Source organism: Canis lupus, chromosome 19 (assembly GCF_048164855.1).
Source record: "Canis lupus baileyi chromosome 19, mCanLup2.hap1, whole genome shotgun sequence".
Taxonomy (NCBI): Eukaryota; Metazoa; Chordata; class Mammalia; order Carnivora; family Canidae; genus Canis; species Canis lupus.
This window is the reverse complement of record NC_132856.1, coordinates 2,521,414-2,546,888: the sequence shown is the minus strand read 5'-3', so window position 1 is coordinate 2,546,888 and position 25,475 is coordinate 2,521,414. Positions and strand designations below refer to the sequence as shown.

Sequence of the window (25,475 nt, the reverse complement as noted above, 5' to 3'; positions counted from 1 at the left end):
ATGACTACTGTGATTTATCTATTCCCCTGTTGACAGTTGGGGGTGATTGTGAATGATCCTGCAGGGAACATTCTACAGTTTTTGTTAGGTTTTTCAGTGAACCTATGGACACATTTCTGTTGGGCACAGAATTGCCAAGTCATAGGGTAAGCCTGTGTTCAGCTTTAACAGACAATGGGTAACAGTTTTCTATGGTAGCTTCACCAATTTACCTCCCTGCCAGCAGTATGGAGGGCCTGGGCTAACCACAGCCTTGCCAGCACCTGGCAGTGTCCACTGCTCCCACATCACCCATTCTACTGAGTACATATGGTGCTGCCTTATGGCTGCAACTGTATTTCCTCGACATGTGTGAGGCCAGGCCCTTTCCATGTGTTCTGACCAGTGGGCTACCTTCTCTTTGTAAAGCAGAATCCTCCACATTTAACTCCTCTTCCTCTGCGTCATAGAGCAGCTCCTATTTTCCTGAACAGACTCCGACTGACACCCCCAGGGACACCAGGCAGGGGGCTGTTTAGTGCTGTCACTGAGAAAGCTGCAGGCTTGGCAGGATCACATGACAGTTGTTCCTTAAAAAAAGAAAGCCAGAGTAGAAGCAAAGAGAAAAAAACAAGAAAAGGGCTGACTGTTCACATATCAATGTTGGGATGGCATATGTATCCAACAGGGGCAGGAACAGAGATTTACATTCTGGGGGAAAGAGCCTGAGATCCAGGAAGAACACACATATTTCTCAGGTTCTCCCTTTCTCCCTGCCTCCAGTCTGTGAAGCTACACCCCCAAAATGCACTCCTCACGTTGTAGTTGCTGAGTTTGGGAAAACTGAGACCATTTTTACAGGGCTGGCAGGTCCGCTGGCAGGAAGCTGGCACTCAGGCATCTTCCTACCTGGGATCCCATTCCTCACATCTTCTTCCCCTCCCAAACTGTGCTGTGAATTCCCTGAGGTAGGAATCACAACTGTCAGAACCATCTCTGTGCACTTAGCAGAATTAAATGAATTTGGAATTAATAAATGGCTATGCATTTATTAAAGAAAAGGAAAAGGATGGAAATGACATGAAACTGAAAACTCCTACATCAGATACTCATACACTAATGACCACTCATCCTCCAAAGGACTGGTAGGTTAGTCTTAAAATTCCTGTTTCAAAGATAAGACAGCTGAAGCTTTGGAACTTAAACTATTTATTCAGAATCAGAAGGCTGGTAAATTATCGAGGCCTGGCCTAGGACTCTATGACTGGCTTGTTCTCCACCACCTCCCTGACCTGGCCCCATGGCTGAGGGCAGAAGACACACTCTTGGCCAGCCAGAGTGGTCAGCTTAATGGCTGCTGGGTTCAGAGCCAGCGGGCCCCCAGGCTTCCACCATAAGACAGAAGACGTGCTGGTTCAGGCGGGGCACAAGTCACCCTTAGCAGAAAGATAACTGAATCCAGGGGGAGCGCTGGAGAGGCCCACTCCCAGTTCTTTTGTTTCCTACAGGAAAACACAAAGGGCAGCTGAGCAAAGGCTCTGGGAGGCCAGTGAGGATGGCAAAAGGTTCAGCAGCCACAGCTCTGACAGTCAAGGTGGTAGACAGCTTCACCTTCTGGACCCTACGCCCAACATACTGAAATGGAAGATGGCGCTCTTCTCTAACACTGAGAAACACCCAGTTGTGAGCACACATGGTTTCCATATTGCTTTGCACAGAGCCCTCTTCTACCTCTCTGCATACTGAATGACAGACAGACACTATGGCAGGCGTCCAAGAAAAGCCCCGTGAAGCCTGGAGAGGAGGTTTCCACATCCCAGAGAGCAATCCGACCGCTAATGATAGTATCCATCTCAGCACACATACGTCTGTGCACGTATACACACATTCACCCATTAAACCAAACCTGAAGCATTAGGACTTGAAAGAGGATTGCCAATAACCACTGCACACTACAGAGAGGAGCCAGCACTTGCCAGGCACCTGCACATGCCAACACCTTCCAGGCATCACCTCCTCTAATGACCCCATCAGCACCTCAGGGTGCTGACCCCATCATACCCCCATTTTGTAGACAAGGAAACTGAGACATGAGGAGGGACAGCATGGCTGCAGAAGGCAGTGATACATTGCTGTATGTGGGCCCAGGCCCACTGTGAACACGTGCTGCCCCTGCTTCACAGCCTGTGTCAACACCACATCTGGGATTTGCTTCCAGGTGCCATAAGACCCTCACTAGGCCCTAGTGCCCCCAGCAGCTCACTGCTCTCTGTGATGAAAGGAAAAACACTCACTTAGATCTTGCAGTGTAGGCGTGAGGAACAATTACTCAGAAAGATTATAAAGCATAGGAGCCTTACAAAATATGATTTCCACACTTAAGAATAATCATCTAGGGAATAAATACTGTGGTACAAAGGGGTCAAGATGTCTCCTCCCCTTGAAAATGAGTCTGGATTCTGCACAGGATTTCCCTGCCAATCACAATGGGCCAGCACTCGGAAACAGTGTCCTACAGGCAGAAGGGCAGCAGGGTTCCAGCTAAGAGGCTGGTGCACAAAGTATGGCACCTCCACAATCCCAGGCCTCTGTGTTCCCCATTCCAACCTTTTCTGGCCCCTGGCCACACTCCCAACTATTTTGGGTGGTCAAGGATGATTCAGCATCTGTTCCAAGTTTCCCCCTAAACAGGCTTCCACCATCAATTTCTAAACTTAAGAGGAAATGGGGGGAAAAAAAAAGAAAAGAAAGGAGCCTGCTGATTGGAAGGCCCTTAAGCTGTGTGTACAGAAGCTGAAAATGTCAAGGTCTGAGAGTATTCAACAAATGAAAGCAGAATTATATAAAAGCAACAGCTAATAAAAAAGATTGTCGGATGCCGTGTTCTTCATCTTCTCAGCCATTACGGGAATAAAATTATCCACGGAGAAGATGGAAAATCTTTCTCAAGACTGGTGCAATTAAGCCTTAGAACTGTGCCTCTTTACGCCCCCTCTCCAGTGCCCCTTTTACCCCATGACCCCCACCCCTGTCTGCCTCACCAATCTCTAGTTCCTGGGATTTGGGAGGTGCTTTCCTTTTGTATATTATCACCAGCAAAATGCTAGTATTTCAGAGCCAGACAGGTGATCATGTTTTTGCACCTCCTTCTGGAAGCATTCAGTAACTTCACAATCATGTAGGAAAACCTCATTTTAGAAAAATATGCCCACATCTGCATATGTAAGGAGTTTGGCTTCCCTGTAGGATGAGCGAACAAGCGAGTGGGGAAGAACAGATGAGAAGGAAGGGTTCATCCAGGAGAATTTCCTTTCCTTCAGCAAAGCAGAAAACCGGGCTGAAGAGGGAGAATTACAGTAGGGATGAGAAAGGAGAGTGACAAGGGGAAAACAGATTCAAGACAGGAAAAATGCTGGAAGGCTGCTGCCCTTCACCCCAAGCAGACACATACACACATGCTTCTAGGAGCCAAACCCAGAGAAAGAAATGCAAGAGAAGCACAGCAGGAGACCACAGAATTGCACACATAACAACACACACAAAAAAAATCTGCGCTTATGAACATATGGGCAACCGTGATAATTAGAGCTATGGCTGGTGGAATGTTTTTACCCTTTTCCAGGGTCTCAAATCATAATCCTTGGCATTACAGCTAGTCAAACCTGGGCAGGACGCCGTTCCAGGAAACCCCTCCTTGTTAAGGCCACCTCTGTCAGTGGCTCAGGGGGTCCCACTGGCCTTCAGGACTACGCTGCGACCGGCGGTGCTGTGCGCTCACATCAGAATTCTGGATGTCCCCTAAACATCCTGCAGGAGGCAGGCAGGAAGCAGACAGGAGCATCCCCAGAGTGAGGGGGAGCATCCCTCTTGTCCCCAACAGCCTGGAAATCCAGATATCCACATTTCCACCAGCCTCCAGTGTGCCATGACACAGGAGAAAACCCCTATGGAAATCAAGCCCCTCGAGCAAACTGTCAATTTCAAAGCTCCAAAACCATGACAAACGAGTCTCGAAGATTTGCCTGCAATAAGCTGATGGCTCAGGTTGCCTGGCATGCTGTCTCAGGCAGGAGGAAGAACAATATTTTTAAACCTCCCAACCATCTCCTTCCACGGTTTAAGCCATTTCTTTGAAAAATCTGTCATGATCAACAAATTAACCACCCCCCCCCCCAAAAAAAGCAAGCAAGTTACCAAATGAATTTTCAAGAGTCCTATGTGTTAACAAAAAAAGTAACAATGATACGTATGTCTTTGAATCTCATTCATTTCAAAGGCTTATCCCTAGAAAAGTAGGGAGTGTGTAGCCACGGTGCACTTTGATCTGCCCAACTCCCAGAAGAAAATCAGTAATACAACTTTAATGTATTTGTGCAGCAGGACTTCACGTTATTATTATTTTTATCCACTGCAGCTTAACTAAAGTAAGAAAGGTAGGCTAGGTCTCAGCACCGCCCTGTGGTGAAAGTGTGGTGAATTCACTTTCACTATAGCACAGCCAGCCACATTCACAAAAGGCGGGCAAATTAAAAACCAATTATCTCTGTGAATACAATTTATGGAAAGGGCGAGGGTGTGGTGCTTGCCACACACAGGAGGGCAGGTCCACAGGGGGCCGGCTGCTGGGGTGAACGGGGAACTGGGAGTGCAGGCTCCTCTCTCCCCCATAGCCACGATGGACTCTGGTTCCAAAGGCAGCTGACCCAAGCCTTACCTTCTTCTCAAGGCGCCCCAGCTGTTCCTTGTAGAAGGTGTCACGGCGGTTCAGCTCTGCCTCCCGGCTCTCCAGCTCCCTGGCCTAGTGGGGAGAGAACAAAGCTTGAATTAGCCAGCAGCAGCTGGGCTGAGCTGTGGGGAGGAACAGGGCTGGGAGCGGGGGGCACGGGGGCTCTGTTCACAGAGACACCGGCCATGCAAGCAGCAGTGACCAGGAGCCTCAAACCTATGTTAGGCCAGGCCACGTATGTACCGTGAGGTGTTTAGTCTTCACCAGAGAACCTCAAGCTGCACAGCTGCTAGAGTCATTTCACAGAAGACCGGTGATGTCTACCAAGTGCTTCCTATGTGCCAAGTACTGGTCCAAGTGCTTCCCACAGACTTTCTCACCTGACCCTCACAACACCCCTAAAAGGTAGACAGGATTATTATGATGTCCTTGTAGGAGAAGAAATGGAGAGGCTATGTAACCATCCCGGCTCACAGCTGTGAGGGAGGAACTGGGATTTGAACCCCAGCAGGTGCAGGGCCAGACTGCAGAGCTGCACGGCCTCACGGCCACACAGCCCAGAAGGACCAGAGCTGTTCCTTGGCCACAGAGTCCTCACCCCTGGCACCAGACCGTGCCACTGACTCACACATGAGTCCCCGGAGGCAGGGATGCTAGAATACCCTTCTTTTGGCAAGGCAAACTCCCTGCTCCAGGGGTCAGGGATCCGAAAGGTGAGCGGTGTTGGAAGCCCAGAACCCTCGAGCTGGAGAGGACAGCTGCTCCCTCACCTACCTGAAGGGGAACAGACTGGCTGGTGCATGTGGCTGAGGACCCTCCCTCAAGGTTACAGTTTGGCCAAGGGGCTTGTTTGGCTAACCAGGGCAAGCAACTTGGAGCCAGCACACCTGGGCTTGAAACTGCCCCACCCTTAACTAGCTCGGTGACTGTTCCAGCTCACTCAGGTACAATAGACAAGCCTGCAGCAGAAGTGCCTGCCCACAGGCTGTGTGAAAGGTTAGGGAAACCCCTGCAGAAAAGGGACCACAGCAGGTTGCATCACCAAGGGATACCTGCATCACAGCCGTGTCCTCTTGTCTGGGACATCCACGGCCCTGGAGCCTCTCAGCACCTCTGTGGGATAAGGACCCAGGACCTGCCCCCACCCAGGATCTGAGACCCCCAGAGGGCTGGCTCAGAGAAGTAATGCCATCTGATTGCTGTCTGCCCCCTACAAGGGCCTCATTTCAGGCTCCTGTGTCACTAAATTATCATGACCCTAAGAGCACAGAGCTAGTCAACAATGTCTCAGTGACTCCAAGTCCTGAGCTGCTTCCTTCAAACCACACTATGGTGTCAGCACATGGGTTTGAACTGTTCAAAAAGACTGAGCAGGAGAAGGATCAATGTTCTGAAAGCCCATTTCCTTGGCAATGCTACTGCCTTGACATGAAAACTTTATAAAGCCCAGCAGGGGCCAGTGATGAGGAGCCAAGCGCAGAGTGGTGACAGCCCCTGGGAAAGGCTTGGGCCCCTGGGTTGACTGGCTCGTAAGCTTAAGCAATTTGCTCTCCTTTTCCTGGGCATGTCTGCTTACCTGCAGAATGGAGAAGAGAGCAGAAACTTGGCTCCTGAGACTGCTGCAGAATATCTAAACATGCCAAGAAGGCTTCTGGAATGCCTTTGGAATGCCAACACTTCAGGAAAGCTAAATACAAACAGTGATACTGAATGCTGGGGATTTCTCACAGGATTTTTCAAAGCATGATGCCGAGGCAGTGTCCCAGGAATGGGCGCGTGGCTAATCTGTGCTGGGCCCTCCGCAGCCATCTGGGCCCTAACCATCAGCAGTCCCTAATACAATCAGAGGAGAAGCTGGTCTGACACAATGAAGCAGACAGTACAGGAATACCTCCCGGGGCTCCAGACTTGCCATTTTCTGGCCAAGAGTCCCAGCCAACCGGAAAGCTGACATCTGAAAGCAAAATTGCCATGAGGCTCTTCTGCTGCCATTCACTTGAGGCCAGTGGGGCAGTAGATGAGGAGGCTCTTCCAAGCATCTGTCTGTCCTCCCTCCCGCCGACACATCAGGATGCTTCCTCTGGGCAGTGGCTCCAGGAACAGTCAGCTCATGGTTCCCGGGCCTGTGCCAGCATGGACATCTATTGCAGAAATGGGATAGAGAGCTAAGGCTCCAGGCAAAGCTCCCCAACCACTGACACTTCCTCAGGCCACAGAGAGACTATTCACACACAAGAAGAAATGCTAAGAATATGGAGGTCTCCTTTTATAGCCATGTCAATTTGTAACACCACTAAGCTAATGCCAAGTAAGGAAGTGATTAACTGTTGAGAGAGCTAGGAGTCTGTTTCACCCACCGCAACGGAAGTTCTGTGAGAGGAAGGCCTGGTTTGCCTTAGCACATCCCCAAAGCCATAGGCTCCATCACAGCAAGCCAGCAAGGTGGCAGGCTCATTGCCTCCACCTCACCTACTAACAGGCACCACCTACCTGCTCTGTTCTTCTCTGAGATTTATAATGAAATCCAGTGAGTAACAATGGACAGGAGGTAACACATGAAAAGGAGGTGTGGCAAATGAATGTGATACAAACACTTGGCTGTCAATGCCTGGCTGGGTGCAAGGACTCCAGGACACTATTATGATGAATGGAAGGTGGGCCTCAGACAACACTGGCCACTCTGCATAGCTGCCATGGTCCAATACGTGCCTCCCAGCACTCACAAGAGGCCATGCAGCAGCACCTCGCAGCATGACCATGGAATTAAGGAGGCACAGGCAGGTTTCAGTGACTGATCCAGTAATTTATCAGAACATTATTGAGTGCCTACCATATGACAGACACTATCGCAGAGGGGTTGCAGATACAAAAGGGAAATGAGAAAGAGTTTCTGTTCTCATGGAACTTAGATCCCAGTAGGAGAGACAAATGTGTGTGTAGAAAAATAAGATAATTTTAGAGAGGGATGTGTGCTGGGGAGGCCACGGGCAGAATAACTTGTGGGGTAGCGGGTTGTTATTTTCTCTAAGGAGATTACCAAGTCAGTCTTCTGGGAAAAAAATACTGAATAAAGTATGCTGTCTCCAATACAAAGGCAAAATATCACCATTATGAAGATCTACTTGGTGGATTATACTCTTTGAATGGGGAATGAAAAGAATCTTCAGTGATTTAGTCAAGGACTTCCTCCAGTCAAGAGAGCACAGTGAGTTCATACTTTGATGCATCTTCCCAGCTCTAAACACATAGCAAGAACAGATAAAATATACGAACAGGAGAGCAAAAAGACATGGGTAGGTTCAAAAACAAGATTAAAATGCCCAACAGAACAGGAATGTAAAACAGTAGGTGAGGCTGGAGCCACAGACCTGCTGGGCTCTGGGTCTGGAGTCAGCAGAGGCAGCTGGAACAAAGCCTGCTCTACAGAGCAGGGGAACTGGAGTCGGGCTTGCCACCCGGAACTTAGGGCTCCCCAGAATAAGAAGCTGATGTAAAACATTCCTGAAGGGCTGAGGTTCAGCCCAGAGGCCAAAGCTCCAGTCCACTCAGCCCCAGGCCACAAATGAATCAAGCTGCCCTGCTCAGGTCCCAGCTCTGCAGCACCACTAGTACTATCATGGAGAGGGGCCTCAGAAGGCCACAATAACACCGGTCTCTGAATTTGGGTGGCAGGTGTAGACCACTAGAAAAATACTAGACAGGGAGAAACAAAATTGAGAGAGAAAGCAAAGCAAAATAAGACAAAAATCAAAATGATTTGAAAACTCAAAACGGGCCTGCAAACCAAATCCCAAATATGTGAATAAATGTGATGCTTAGAAAAGCTACCAAAAAAATCAGCAACTGGAATATGAATTCACTCCTGATGAAATTAATTTTATGGGACATCATGACAAAGGATTTTTAAAAACTTTTTATTATGTAAACATTTAAGCATAAGACATAATTTAATAAAATGTCAGACAGCCATCACTAAACTTCAAAATTTATAAGCTAAAGGAAATCCTGTTTCACCTACATTCCCCACCCCCTCCCTACCCTGAAATTTCTTACAGCAGATCATCTGTACATACTTCAATATATTTCTCTAAAAGATAAGGACGTTTATTTTCCAAAACCAAACTATAGTCCCATTGCATACTCCTCCATATTAATTCCTTAACATCATCAAATATTCAGCCAGTGTTTAAATTTCCAATTGATAAGAATTTTAAAAGTGAATGTGGGATCCCTGGGTGGGGCAGCGGTTTAGCGCCTGCCTTTGGCCCAGGGCGCGATCCTGGAGACCTGGGATCGAATCCCACGTCGGGCTCCCGGTGCATGGAGCCTGCTTCTCCCTCTGCCTATGTCTCTGTCAATCTCTCTCTCTCTGTGACTATCATAAATAAATAAAAATAAATAAAAAAAGAATTTTAAAAGTGAATGTTAAAGGATATCAAAAGATACATGAACTCCTGGTTTAAAAAGAAGGAATTACAAACCTGGAACAGGTAAACCCCCAAACAGGTAAATATTATAAATGTAAATTTCTCCAAAATAAAAAAATAAAATGGTTAAGACAAACCCTAAACTGAGGGCAGTAAGGCAGAAATTAGCAAATTAGGAAGTAGTACATAAATGTGATCCAGAATGTTGCAGCAGGAGATGAAGATAAAATGTATGATAGAGGAGCTGAAAAACTTGGAACTCCAACTGACAGACTCCAACCAGCATCTAAGAACTACCTCAGAAGAAGAGCTGAATGGGATGGCAAAGAGGAGGCAGGGGAGGAAGAGAAGGGAGGGAAAAGAGAGGAAGGAGGAAGAGGACTATTAAAGCAAAAGGCAAAGGAGGGTGGGTGGGGGAGGGGAGGGTAAAATGAGGTGGGGGAAGCGAACAAGATGTAGCAATGAGGAGAAAGGGGGGGGGCGGTTGAAGGAGATGAGGGGAAGAGGAGAAGAGGATATAAACAGAAAATCCCAAATAAAATTATAGGAATAAGTCAGCTGACTTACTTATATATATCACAATATATATGTGGTAGATAGCCTCTGAGATGGTCCCCAATGATCCTGTCCTGATACTCCTGTCTTTGTGTGATGCCCTCCCCTTGAGTGTGGGCTGCACCTAGTGACAAACTTTTTGGGGTGGAGGGCAGAGGGAGAGAGAATCTTAAGCAGGCTCTATGCCCAGCACAAGCTGACCAGCTGACCTAGGGCTCTGTCTCACAACCCCTGTGATCATGACCTGAGCCGAAATCAAGAGTGACACTCAACCAACTGAGCCACTCAGGCGCCCCCTAGTGACAAACTTCTAATGAATAGAATATGGCAAAAAAGGGATAGAATGTCACTTTACAATTACAAGAACAGTGATTTCTGTCTTGCTCACACTAAAGAAGGAAGCTTCCATGTTGTGAGCTGCCCTATGGAGACATCCACACAGTAAAGAACTGAGGGAGACCTCCAGCCAACAGTCAGTGAGGAACTAAACCCTGCCAACAGCTGCACAATGGAGCATGGAAAAAAGAGCTGCCCTAACCTGAACCCTCAGATGAGACTGTAGCCCTGAGACAGAGACACCCAAGTAAGCTGTGCCCAGATCCCCAATCTGCAGACATTGTGAGGGAGTAAATGTTTATTGTTTTTCATTGTTTTAAACCACTAAAGTTTGTAACTTCTCATTTAGGAATAGATAATAAATACAAAACATGAACTGATTAATCTCACCCTTAAAAGAAAATGATTCTCACTTTGGATAAAAGAAAGAAAAAGAAAATCTAACTATATGCCATTATAAAACACCCAAGCCCCCAGACTAATGATCTCATAGAAAAGAAAACCTTCACTGGACATATATAATGCAGTGTCTAATGTTTTGTGTACACAAAAGGTTAAGCACTCAATCAAAAATGTAAACACATACACATACACATGCACACAAATAATGACCTACCATAAAGAGAAATACTCAATGCAGTCAGATGCAACAATGGTCCAGATGTTACAAGTAACACAGAGGGACTTTGAAGTAACTATGACTAATATGTTAAAGAATCTAGTAGAGAAAGGTAGACAAGATATGTGAACAGAGAATTTCTACAGGGAGATGGGCACTCTCTGGCTTCCATTATTTATGATAAGAAATAAACTATTAATATTATTGAGGATCTCTTGCATGTGACGGATTGCTTCTATCCTGTTACTTTCAAGCTTCTCTCTTTGACTTTGGCATTCGACAGTTTGATTATGATGATCTAATTGTGAATCTCTTTGAGATTTCCTTGTGCACAGCCCCACCCATTCATCTGGCCTTCTAGATTCCCAAGAATATGTTGGAGCTTTTCAAAGCCTTCTATGAACATCTTGTTATCTAGCTTTTTTTTTTTTTTTTTTTCAAATGCTGTTGGTATTTTGATAGCAATTGCATTAAATATGTAGACTGCTTTGGGTAGTGTGGACATTTTAACAATATTTATTCTCCCAATCCAGGAGCATGGAATATCTTTATATTTGTTTGTATCATTTTCAATTTCTTTCATCAGTGTTTTTATAGTTTTCAGAGTATAGATTTTTTTCCCCCTTTTTGGTTAAGTTTATACCTAGATATTTTATTATTTTTGGTGCAATTGTAAATGGAGCTGTTTTCTTAATTTCTCTTTCTGCTGCTTCATTATTAGTTAATAGAAACACAGATTTCTATATATTGATTTTGTATCCTGTGACCTTACTGAATTTATTTATCAGTTCTAGCAGTTTTCTGGCAGAGTCTTGAGGGCTTTCTATGTGGAATGTCGTCTGCAAACAGTGAACGTTTTACTTCTTTACCGATTTGGATGCCTTTTATTTCCTTTACTTGTCTGATAGCTGCAGCTAGGACTTCCTATGTTAAATAAAAGTGGTGACAATGGACATCCTTGTCTTGTTCTTCATCTTAAAGTAAAAGTTCTCAGCTTTTTACCATTGAGTATGATCTTAGCTGTGGGTAGTTTTTTTTTTAAGCTTTTGGGTTGCCCTATTTGCCCAAATTGTTATGCACCTCCTTAAGCAGCCATGGTGTTCAACAATTGCCTCTGGTTGTTTTTGAAAAATGCCTCCTAGGAAAGGATGTTTTTGCTGGATAACCTCTGAGTCATGTCAAATAACAACAGCCTTGCAAGTAGGTTCTTCCAGAAACCACCAGACAGGAAAAATAATGACAACTCTCTAGGCATGGGACTTTAAAGAACTTCAATCCTTCTCTGCTCCATCCAGTGGTTGCCAGGCTGCTGTTTTTACCATGACTGTGGCTGTTGGTTTTCAAAGTTACTGCTTAGTTGGGGGAAAGAAGAATGAGAATAAGACTATTTAAAATCCCATGAAGATAACTGTTCTTACTGAGATTCATCATTTTTCTTGAACAAACGCTCCTGGATTGCTGTAAGCTTTGGTTAATTTTCAGAGTTCTGTTAAAAAAAAAAAAAATTGACTCTGAGCATTTTCATTGCTTTTATGGAAGGAAGAATATTCAGAGGTCCTTATTCCACCATTTTCACTAACACTATACAAATCTATAAAATACAACCAAATGGAAATGCTAAAAATGAATTTCTAACATAGTATAGCATGAAATCATAGGTTTATTAGAAGACTGAACAGAGCAGAAGAATCAGTGAGTTTAGAAACAAGTCATTAAATTATACAAATTGAAACACGAAGAGATAAAGCATGAAAAATAAAATTGAACAGGGCACTCAAGATCTACAGGACAATATCAAATGGTATAGTGTATATTAATTGGAGTCCTAGTAAGAAAAGAGGAAAATGGGGCAAAAGAATGAAGAGAAAAAGGCCAAGAACTTCCAAAGTTAAAGACTACAAATACAAGATCTGAGAAGCTCAGAAAAACCTCAAGTAGAATGCTTTTGTAAAGTTCTTAAATAATTCCTGAAGTAATGGACTTTTTGAATACAGTCTTAAGTTTGAAAAACAAGTAATTTCTAGAGCAACCTCTAAAAAAGTAACAAAAGAGGTCACAAATACAGAGTCAACTGGGTGGATAAAATGGAATTCTTAAAATATACTGATTCATCTCTACCCTCTCCCTCAAAAAACCTACATGAAAAGAGCAATGGAGGAATAAAACAGAACAAACAGAAATCAAACATCAGGATGGCAGATTTAAATTCAGTCATATCAATAACCATATTAAACAAACAGATTTAACACCCTCTATTAATTTCCTATTTGTGGTTGTAAGAAATTACCAAAAACTTAGTGGCTTAATACACATCTATTCTCTACGTTTCTAGAGATCAGAAGTATCATACAAGTCTTACTTGGCTAAAATCATGGAGTTGGCAGGACTGTATCTTTCTGGATGCTCTAGGAAAGAATCTATTTCCTTGCCTTTCCAGCTTCTAGAGGCTGCCCCATTTCTTGACTCATGACCCCATGTTACCCTGACCTCTGCTACCATCATCACACCTCCTTCTCTGAATCTCCTACATTCCTTTTTCTTTGATAAAGGCCCTTGAGATTACATTGGACCCATCTGGGTAATATAAGATAATATCTCATCATATATCCTTAACTTAGTCACATCTGCAAAGTCCTTTTTACCATGCAAAGGAACATATTCATAGGTTTTGGAAATTAAGAGGGATCTTTGGAGGGATACTGTTCTGCCTACCATACTGACCAGTGAAAGGCAAAACCCTAACTATATGTTATTTAAAAAAAAAAAAAAACATCTCATGGGGCACCTGGGTGGCTCAGTGGTTGACCGTCTGCCTTTGGTTTATGTTGTGATCTCGGGGTCCTAGGATCGAATCTCATCAGGTTCTCCACATGGAGCCTGTTTCTTCCTCTGCCTATGTCTCTGCCTCTCTCTCTGTGTCTCTCATGAATAAATAAAATCTTATTTTTTAAAATATTTTATTTATTTATTCATGAGAGACACAGATAGAGGCAGAGACACAGGCAGAGGGAGAAGCAGGCTTCAAGCCGGGAGCCTGACATGGGACTCGATCCTAGGTCTCCAGGATCACACCCTGGGCTGAAGGCAGCATTAAACCGCTGAGCCACCAGGGTGGCCCAGATAAATAAAATCTTAAAAAAAAAAAATCTTAAATATTAAGGCACAAAGAGGTTTCAAAAAAGAATGGGAAAAAGATATATCATGCAAACACTAAGTATAAGAAAGCTGATGTAGTTATAATATTAAATAAGGGAGCATTCAAAAAGATATTACCAGATATAAAGAGGAACAGTTCATAATCAAAGGAGACAATTATTCAAGAAAAAATAACAATTATAAATGTGTATCTAATAACAAAACTCTCAAACATAAAAATTTGACAGACTAAAGAATATAAACAAACCCATGGTTAAAGACTTTAACATCCCTCTCTTAAAATATTGATAGAACCAGATGAAATATCAACAAAGATAAGAACGACATGAACAATATTATCATCCAACATGACCTAATTGACATTATAGAATACTTGCAACAACTGTAGATACACACATTCTTCCTAAGTGGACATAGACCTTACTTTGGGCTACAAGAAATTTAAACAGATGAAATAAAACAAAGTATCCACTATGATCACAAAATTATTAAATTAGAAATTAAGAACAGCAAGATCCCCAGAAGAATCCTCAAATGTTTAGAAATTAAACCTATTACTCAAGAATCCATGACTTTTTTTCTTTTAAAGATTTTATTTATTTATTCATGAGAGACAGACACACAGAGACAGAGAGAGAGAGGCAGAGACACAGGCAGAGGGAGAGGCAGGCTCCATGCGGGGAGCCCGATGCAGGACTTGATCCGGGGACTCCAGTCTCACGCCCTGGGCCAAAGGCAGGCGCTAAACGCTGAGCCACCCAGGGATCCCCAAGAATCCATGACTCCTAACCAGGAGGAAATTTAGTCCTTTTCTTTAGACTTGGAAATGACAGAGATGATTGAATTAGCATAGGACTCCAAAATAGGTATGATAAATACTTTCAAGGATTTAAAGGAAAATGTGAACATAATGAGATAAGTGGGAACTATTAAAAAGAACCCAAGAGAAATTTGTGAGCTGAAATGTAAAATCCTATAAAGGCTGAAAAACTGAATACTACCTCAGTGACCAATGGAACAATTTCAGTATCAACTAGTAACACATATATAATTGGATACCTGTGGAAAGGAGAAGGGGAGAAGGAAAGTATCTGAATATTTGAAGAACAATGAATGAAAAATTTCTGGATGAGTTAAAAACTATAAACTTACAGATCCATTGTTTATTTTATTTTTTTAAAAGATTTTATTTATTTATTCATGAAACACAGAGAGACAGAGAGAGAGGCAGAGACACAGGCAGAGCGAGAAGCAGGCTCCACACAGGGAGCCTGACATGGGACTCCATCCCGGGTCTCCAGGATCACACCATGGGCTGAAGGCGGCACTAAACCACTGAGCCACCCGGGCTGCCCTCCATTAAGTTTAATTACCAAAATAACCAATAAATACAATGTGATAAATGCTTTAATAGAAATGTGTGAACTGTATACCTGTGATAAGCTTAATATAATTTCCCCCTTATTTACAAAATAAAGCAAATTTTTTAAAAACCTTACCTCAAATAATTTTGCTGCCCAGATGACTTCACACCGATTAGTTAATTCTATCAAATATTTAAGGAAGAAACCATACCATTTCTAAACTCTTCTAGCAACAGAAGAGGAGGAACACTGTCCAATGCATTTTATGAGACTATTAAATTATAACAGCAAACCAAACAAGGGCATTACAAGAAAAGAAATTTACAGACCAGCATTACTTAAGAAAAGAGATGTAAAAATCTTTAACCAAAAAATAATTAGCAAATCAATGCCATTGATATGTAAAAAAAAATAATATCCCATGCTCAACCAGGATGTATGCCAGGAGTCCAAGGTTCCTTTAACATGTAAAAATCAATCAACATACTCACCACATTAACAAAAGGAGGAAAATCATGTGGTCATTTCAAATAGACTCAGGAAAAGTATTTGGCAAAAATAAATACCATTTATGAAAAAAACTTTGAATAAACCAGTAACAGAAGGAAATTTCCTTAGCTTGATGAAGAGGCATGTATACAAAACCTAGAGATCATCATACTTATTGGTGAAATACTGAACACTTTTCCTTTAATATTGCAAAGAAGTTAATATAGACTTAGAAGATTTGAATACTAAGATTAACAAGATTGATCTAATAAACTTGAATATTTATATTCTTTTTAGAGTTGAGTGGAACACTTGTAAAAATCATCCTTCTAGGGATCCCTGGGTGGCACAGCGGTTTGGCGCCTGCCTTTGGCCCAGAGCGCGATCCGGGAGACCCTGGATGGAATCCCACGTCGGGCTCCCGGTGCATGGAGCCTGCTTCTCCCTCTGCCTGTGTCTCTGCCTCTCTCTCTCTCTCTCTCTCTCTCTCTCTCTCTCTGTGTGACTATCATAAATAAATAAAAATTTTTAAAAAATCATCCTTCTAAAGACACACCCACAAAAATAAATTAACAACATACAGACCACTTCTCTGATGAAATTATAATTACAAATCAATAATAAAAAGACAGTTAAAAATGGGTTTAGTAATATGCTTTCCTAAATATAACTCATAGGCTAAGCAAAAATAACAATAGAAATTTCAAAATTAAAAAATTAAAGTTCTACATTTAAAACAAAAAGTGTGACATAGCTAATAAAGTATCTGAGAGGTAAGTTGATAGCTTTAAGTGCTTTCTTTAAAAAAAAAAACTGAGACAAAAAACTTAATATTTCATGTATGAATAAAATGACTCAGATTAAGTGACTTGCTCCAGGTCACCCAGATGTAGGGTGATGAACATGGGTTTCCTGACTCCCAGTTCACCAACCACACAACATTTTGGGACCACATCCTCTCCTCCTGAACTGTGTGTTTTAATAATGTCAAATCACTGGCTGATCATCAAATTGGATGCTTCTAAGATCATGTATTAAAACAGTGCTTCTCAAATATTGAAAGCACATAAGACTCACCTCTGATTTTGATAAATAAAGATTCTGAATTACAGGTCTGAGATGAGCCCAAGATTACACATTTCTACTAAGCTCCTAGGTCATGTTACTTTGAGTAACAAGGTACTACTACATCACACCTGTAATAAGATAAATGATGATTATAATGGCACTTCGAAGATGCTCCAAGATCCATGATGGGTCTAAATTATGTACCACACCCTTCCTTTAAATTAATGATAATGTACTCTAATTCTAAAAGATGATCTAAGATAGTGGTTTAGGGGGCTGGCTTCAGAGGTAGAAAGAAACTAAACTTGAATACTAGATCCACTACTTCCTACCTAGTGACTTTGGTCCAGTCGGAACTTATCTAAATAAAATGGAGTTTCCCAACCTGTACAATGGGGAGATTAGCACCATCTACAGCCCATGAGGCTGCTGTGAAGTCAAATGAGATTATGCACATAAAGCATTAAATGCAGTATACTGGTATACCATAGTTAAAAATAATAATAAATGGCAACCAAGAATGATTAGCATGACAGTAAAAGGGTTCTTATTAAATATCTAATCAAAAAAGAAAACACACCTCCCACTATTAAGATAACAGGTTTTTCATGTAAAAGGTAAATCTCAAAGACAAATATAATTTTGAGATGATCTGAGATAATCTGCACCTGCATTGATACCAAGGTTCTCTGAGATGTTATATGTCAACTTCCTGCTCACCTAAGCCACACATCAATGTTCCTTTTCCCTCATTAGTCCTGAATGTCTTCCTTCTTCATATGTCTATCTACAGTAACTGTCTTCCTTCTAAAAAATGGTTTTGGATTTTTCTATTGATACATATTTCACATACCATAAAACTCACCCTTCTAAAATCTACGATTCCATGGTTTTTAGTATATTCACTAGGCTGTGCAAACATCACCACTATCTAATTCCAAAACATTTTATCACCCCCAGAAAACTCCATTTCCATTAGCAATCTTTCCCCATTTCCTCCATTCTCAGCTCCTAAATGTCCATCAATTGATGAATGGATTTTTAAAATATGGTATAACCACACAATGGAATATTATTCAGGCATAAAATGATCAAAGTGCTGATATGTATAATAATATGAATTTTGAAAACTTTAAACCAATGAAAGAAGCCAGACACAAAAGGCCACATATTACATGAGTCCATTTTTATGAAATAGCCAGAGTAGGCACATCCACAGACATAGAAAGCAGATTAGTGGCTCCCCAGGGCTCTGGGGAGGGGAGAATGTGGACTGACTCAGGGGTACAATGTTTCTTCAAGGGATGATGAAAATGTTCTAAGCTTAGTTTGTGGTGATGGTTGCACAGCTCAGTGAATATACTAAAAACCACTGAATTGTATATTTTAAATGACTGATATTATGGTATATGAGTTATATATTAATAAAGATGCTAAAAATACAGAGGATCGGGCAGCCCTAGTGGCTCAGAGGTTTAGCACCGCCTTCAGCGGGTGATCCTGGAGACCCAGGATCAAGTCCCACATTGGGCTCCCTGCATGGAGCCTGCTTCTCCCTCTACCTGTGTCTGCCTCTATCTCTCTGTGTGTCTCTCGTGAATAAATAAATAAAATCTTTAAAATACAGAGGATCACAAAAAAAAACCAATTATACTGAAATAAAGTTATCAAAATATTAAGAAAAAAAATCCTGAGGTCAGAAGACCAGTTTGAAGCTGATGCAGTAATCAGATGATGAGGACCTCAATGGAGCCAGGTCGTGGTGGGAAAGCGGACCCAACAGGAGACTGACTGATGAAATGCGAGGGAAGAGGAGAGAAACAAGGCCCCTCCCTCAGGTTGCTGGCCTGAAAATGGGAACCCCTACCTATATGGTGAAGATGATATGACAGCACACCTTGTATTTACATGTGTCATCTGTACATATAGCTATGCATGTTTACATAGCCGCTACGGTATCTAGCACATTTATATGCTTACATAAACTGCCAAGTCTCACCAGATGCCAACATGAGATGTGTATATACTTGTGTATGCACAGAGATATGTTCCAACAAGACAAATTGTGTGTCTGCTTGTCTGTTTACTATCTTGTACCCCTTTTAGACTGTAAGTTCTTGGAGGCTGTGGGGGCTATGCTGCATTTACTGCTTTACCCCCAGTGTCATGCAGGAAATATTTGCTAAAAAATATAAAACAAAGGATAGTGGGAAGTTGATTTGGGGAAGGGAGAGATACTAACCTTTTTTAAAAAATGATTTTATTTATTTCTTTGAAAAAGAGTGCATGAGTGGAGTGGGGGGGTGGGGGGCAGGGGCAGAGGGAGAAGCAGACTTCCTGCTGAGCAGAGAGCCCAATGGAGGGCTCAATCCCAGGGATCATGACCTGAGCCAAAGGTAGACACTTAACTGACTGAGCCATCCAGGCATTCCAAGAGATGCTAACCTTTAAGAATATACAGTACATTGGGATGGTTAAGAGCCTTGGGTTCAAATTCTGACTCTAATAATTATTTGCCAAGAGGCAGCAGATGGGATGCTTGATCTGTCTGAACCCAGGTAGCTTCACAGGGTTGCCATAAGAGCTTGTTGCAATGTTGCCCTGATGTAGGGGTCCCAGGAATGCCTGTGTGTATCTGCTCTGGGTCTGAAGGAGAAACTAGCCCCTAAGAATCCAGCCCTGCCTTCCTTCCACAACCTAGCATATACAGGTACACACTGTTCCACAAGCTCAGCACGGTTCAAGAGAGGGGCTGCAGCTCACCATAGCAAGGCAGAACTGTAGGCATTGCTTCATTACTATCCCATGGCTCCCGGCCAGGCCAGAGCCCAGGAGGAGAATGGGCAGGGTCAGAGCTGCAGAGGCGCTGCTCACTCCAGAACCACGTCCAAGCTCCCAAGAGTCCGTGAGAAGTCCGGAGAGGCCACTTCTCTGGGATTACCATTCTCATGTTTGGAAACCACCTATTATGCCAGAAAAGAGATGGCAACACAGCAATGCACCATGGAGAGGGAGTGCTCAAAGCCACGTTTGTTCCTCATTACTCAATGCACATTTTCTAAGAGTCACTGATGCCTCACAGAAAACTTTGAAAAAACATTCTATTACAAGACCATCTGCCAAAATATCATAGGCTCTCTCTGCAGCCCCCATTTCCTTTTATTACCAGGAAGAGCTGCATGAAAATGGTCTCATTCTGAAGGCTGGTATCTGCTCAGGTTGTTTCTTTCCCAATCTCAACTCACAGGCTGCAGTGCTGAGACCCCGGTCTCTCCATCTCTAGCATGGTCATGGTGTCCACACCCGGAGAACAAGAGAACAGAGGATTAAGGTATGACAGATCATAGGACAGATGGCTTCTGAGGCAACCAAAGCTTGCTGACTCCATATAGCTCAAGTAAGGAAAGAACAAGACCATAGGGGAGGGGACAGTGGAAAATGCTTGATGCCAATTAACTCTGTACATGACATGTTTGATCCAGTAAGTACCACAAGCTCTGCAGCCTTACTTCCTCCTAGAGACACCTACATATCGTGTAAAAAGTACAATCTTGGTTATAACAAAAAGAAGGATCAGAGAAGTCTCATGAAACAAGCAGGGACAAATCAATAAAAGCAGCAGTGAGCATTTATTAACAGTTAATAAATAATTACTTAAGTGCTCCTTTAATTTACACAACAGCAAGTAAGGTAGAGAACTATTATTAAACCCACTTACAAGGCAAGAAAAATGAGGCACAGAGTAATCAGGTTACCCATCAGTAAGTACATAGGAGAGCTAAAATATGAAAGTAAATGGGCCTCATCTCCCAGAGTAATAAAGTCCTACCTGGTATAATCTTTCCAAGCAAGCCTGTCGTAAGATATCCCAGTATCACCTCTGCATTCTAATGGAGTCCTAGGGCACAGGAATGGTAAGGTTTGGAAACTGATACACAATCCCCCCCCCGATACAAAATTCCCTTTAGTGGTGGAGTGGCAAGAGAAGGGGGTGGGCAGGAGGAAGCCCACTTCTGCACAGAGCAACAATGAACCACATGGCACCCTCCTATATGGTGAATACCCCAAGCAACTGGCCAATCTCCTCTGGTTGGCCAAGGGGCCCTCCTGTCCTGGTCTTATCATTCAGCATTGCATTGGAGCACTCATATGTCCCTCTCAGGGATCATGAACCCCCTGAAGACAGCAAACTTTCATCTGCATATCTGAAGCTTTGAACTCAGTTAGGGTCACCAAGCATTTGCTGAATGGCTGGAAGAACGAGTCAAAAAAGGAAAGTCAAGCTAGTGGCCCAGGAACTGCAAGATCCTATTTTATTCTGTTAGGTAGTTTTGGGTTGGTTTGGTTGTAACTAAACCTGTCACCAGTATTTACAAAACTGGAAACTTTACATAAAAAACATTTTGACTTCCACAGGAAAAAATAGAAAATTGGGCCTCAGCCAAGTGTGTGGATGAAAGCTTCTGCTGTGGACAGGACCACTGACTCCCGCGGCCACACCTGCCACAGCCATCCTCTGTGACAGAGGATTCCCTGGAGCAAGCAGTGGAGCCCTTGGTCTCAGTAGCCCGCCTGGTGCAGCCAACACCTCCCACCTCACAGATAATGTCTCCTGGCTCGGATGTTCTGCATAATCCCTGCTATGGCCTTTGCCTCTCCCTGAAAAGATCCCTTTCGTTTGTTCAGTCAGCCGGCCACAAGAATGCCCTAAGATGCTCACATAGCCAGATGATTCTCGGAGTGAATACTCTCACGAATGACACGCAACATGGGAATAGACGGATGAACACTAACAAGTTAACGTTATCCCGGGCGCTGATGAAGGACTATGAGAACAAACAGTCTGGCAATTGGGTGACGACCAAGTAACAGAGTGACCACACACGGCCCCTCTGAGAGGTGACAACTGAGCTGAGAGCCAAATGACAGGGAAGGAGGCCCACAAAGATCCTGGGGCAGCTCCTTACCAACAGAGAAGACACACATGTGAAGGCTCCTATATAGGAATGAATGCAACACGCTCGAGGCATGGGAAGAACAGAACAGACAACAGGACACACAGACTGGAGGAGCAGTGGGTACGGGGAGAAAGCCAGGACAAGGCTGCCTGTGCAGGGCCTGGCAGGCCATGCCAGGGAGTACACACTGTCTTCAAGGAACAGTGGGGAGTCACTGGAGAATTTTAAGCAGGAGAGTGATATAATCTTATTTATTTATTTTTAAAATCCAGTTCATAAAAGCCAAACTGGAAGGCTGCTGCCCAAGAGGATGGCCTGATTATCTCTCTCCCCGCACCGTGCACTTGCAAGCACAGGCACACAAAATATTAACTGTGGTTATGACAGCTGTATGCTACACAAAGGCAGCAAGGAGAAACCTTTACAGAGGAAATAATATGCAATTTTCTAGCTGAACACCTTTTAAAAAGTAATGATGGAGAATAAAATGTGAGCGAGGCAGGGCTGTCTTCTGGCGCAGGGTAACAACATGCCACCTGAAATAAGCAAGAGTCGGGCTAGGCGAGCTTACCCTTGTATCAAAATCCATAGGCTGAAAAGATAGAGATGGGGGAGGGAGAAGGGGAGTCAGGATTCAACTCCGCTGCCTGCTGCTTCTCACTGTACTATAAATACTAGGAGTTCAGAGACGCTGCTCACCCGTGACATGAGACTGAACTATGGCTACTTGCGGAGAACAAGGCTTGATCTACATCCCCTGCTCCAGGTCACAGGGAATACACATACTAAGCATAGGCAGCCTTGCTCACAACTGTGGACTCCCCCACACCCAGAGGCTTCTTGAGCAATCCTTTCCAACCTGATGTGAACCTCAACCCTAGAATCAGGTGTGCTAAGGGGTTAGAAAGTGTTCTGCAGAGAGCTATGAGGTGAATGAGTCTGAGAAGCAGCCTCTCACTAGCAGCAGGTGACCTGTGGCTCAGGTGCAATCCTCAGCCTGGAACTGTGGTCAGTGGGCAGTCAACAATGCTTCCTGCCTCCCAGCGAGATCATGGGCTCTGTGCCACACTGTCCTCCCTCCATTGTAGGCACCTAGACTTGGACTAAAAAAACATCAAGTACACAGAATAACCATCCTGGAGCCAGTGTGAGGCTCACAGGGCTATGAGTCTGCTCCCCTGGCACTGCCCAGAGGCAAAGGTACAGAAGATGGCGGAAATCACGCTGATGACAAGTTATCGTCTGGGCTGTGGGAGCCGTTCAGAAGTCTGCTCCAACTCTGTGGGTCCATCTACAATCTCTGCCTGGGCTACCTCTGGCGATAGGGATATGAGAAACTGAGTAACACTCACCATTCCTCAAGCTGGTCTCGGCCACCTGGAAAAGCCTGCTCATTCCCCACAGTAGCACCCACCCTTCCACAGACACTCCAGACTTTCCTTTGGCATTCCAAAGAAATACCTCTTTTTCTCTACTGTGCCTGCCAGCCAGGCAGAACCTTCGAGGGCCTGCCCACACGCTCTATTGTTTGACCGTCCAAGACCCAGCCAACTCTTCTTCAGCACCCTTTAGAATTCCACCTTAGGGTCCTGGAGTCAGGGGAAGGTGCTGCCCGATTTCTAAGTGGAGCAAGATATGTGCACTCATCAGGGGCGGGTACCTTACTCAGGCTCCCCACAGTCACTGTCCCACGAATCTGAACATTGAGGAAATGACCCAGATTAGAGTGACTGATAAAACACACAGTGACAGCAGCTGGAACAGCCTGGAAGCCCCCACCATGGCCCCACACCTCACACCCACCAGCAAGCCCCCAGCATCCCTCCCATGACTTCCCCCTTTGTTTATGACAGCCTGAGCTGGTTTCTATGGCTCCGGTCAAGGTCCTAACTGACTTCTATTCTCCTCCCATCCAAACAACTGTTTCTCCCATTGCACTTAGATATACTTTATAATTACTCTAATTACTGTTGCACTAAGTGATCCATAGCTATTGACCACCCTACAAATACAGGAGCTTCATGAGAGAAGCCTTGAGTCACTTCTGCTTGTCCAGAATGGTATCTGACCAGAGACAGAGAACAAAGTATGTGAACTGGACTTATACTTTCAAGTCAACAAAAGCATAAACTAGGCTACCTAAAACAACGCAATGATCTTCAGGAATCTTTTTAGGAGGTTACATATTTACTCTCCAGCAAATACCTCATCACCATTATTGCGGCTACTTACTGAGTGGATGCTGCATACGAGCCCTGTCAAACTCACACAGCCATGAGATGGCAGTGCTAGGGTTTAAATTCAGGTTCCTGTGCTTATGAAGTCCCCATTCTTCCCACCTCCCTACAATGCTTCTCAATAGGTCTTTATTAAAGAATACAACGGGTTGGGATCCCTGGGTGGCGCAGCGGTTTAGCGCCTGCCTTTGGCCTGGGGCGTGATCCTGGAGACCCAGGATCGAATCCCACATCGGGCTCCCGGTGCATGGAGCCTGCTTCTCCCTCTGCCTGTGTCTCTGCCTCTCTCTCTCTGTGTGTGTGTGTGACTATCATAAATAAATAAAAATTGAAAAAAAATAAAGAATACAACGGGCAATGTAAATTCTTCCAACGAAGCTACTGCTGTTCAAAATACTGTTTAGAAACTCTTTGCAGAATTAACATATTGATGCATATCTTTAATCATGGCAAGTCTTCGATCTTTAAGAAGATTCTGAGTTTCTGGAAATAGAAGGTTTCTGTATTTGGGCCAGAGAAGGAGGCAGGGTACACTGATGGGGAGCAGATCCAGCCACAGAATACATGGAGTGCACTCAACCCCAGAAAGAAACGGACTTCCTCATGTGGCTCCTTAACTAGCAAGTCCTAGGAGTGAACACAGGGTTCCAACTCTGCTTAGAGCTGGAAGGGATGTCTGTGAATGTGAGCATACATGTGTGCATGTATACATTTACATGCGTGTGTACACATGTGTGAGACCAACTGCTGATTACTTCCCATTCTACCTACAGCTACACCCTATGGGAACTGTGTCACTGTGAGCCCTGTCTGTCCTACAAAGCTTTAGGAGGTAGGAAACATTCAGCACAATAGGAGGGCTTGGATCCACAAACTGCCTGACCCAAAGTGATGACCAGGAAGGCAAAATGCTACCAGGAAGATTCTCCTCACCCTCCCCAGATCAGCAGACCTTGGCTAGGTGGAATCTCCTCTCGCATGGTCCCTCTTTCCTCTGAGGGTCACTGTGGTGGCCCTAACTCAGCTGATGGTGATCATTCCTGGTCCCATACCACCTCCACCCTCTGCCTCCTCATGGGGTCAGGCAGAACGTCTTCCTTGAGGCCATTCCCAAGGATGCCACAAAGCAGGAAGAGTAAGTAAAGCACACTGAAATATGAGAATGGCAACAATTCCAAGAACCAAAAGACTCTCCAAACCATCCTGTGTCTTCCTCTTGACAAAGGCAAGAAAGAACACTGCCTTTCCTTTATAACAATTCCAAGAACCAAAAGACTCTCCAAACCATCCTGTGTCTTCCTCTTGACAAAGGCAAGAAAGAACACTGCCTTTCCTTTATAAAGAGGCTCTGAGAACTTCCCAACTCAGAGTCCTAGATGCTCAAACAGCAAGCAAACAGCATGCATTTGCAGGAAGGATCCTGCTGGCTTTTATGTATATTCCACAAATACTCAGAAGCAGCTACAAGATGACTGGCACTGAGCTGGTTTGGATATGAGGGAAGAGAGCAGAGGGCCTGCACACAGGCAATCGGTAGTTGCTGCCACAAGGACATGAACCC

The 25,475-nt window shown here is 43.9% G+C and overlaps 1 protein-coding gene across 1 annotated transcript in view; it reads right to left on the bottom strand.

Annotated features, from left to right (window-relative positions):
* The window catches only part of CHCHD6 (coiled-coil-helix-coiled-coil-helix domain containing 6), a 248,861-nt gene that overhangs the window by 112,834 nt on the left and 110,552 nt on the right, over positions 1-25,475 (bottom strand). Inside the window, exon 5 of the mRNA XM_072784859.1 lies at positions 4,694-4,777. Within this exon, the coding sequence (XP_072640960.1) occupies positions 4,694-4,777 (84 nt within the window). The remainder of the gene's footprint in view (positions 1-4,693; positions 4,778-25,475) is intronic.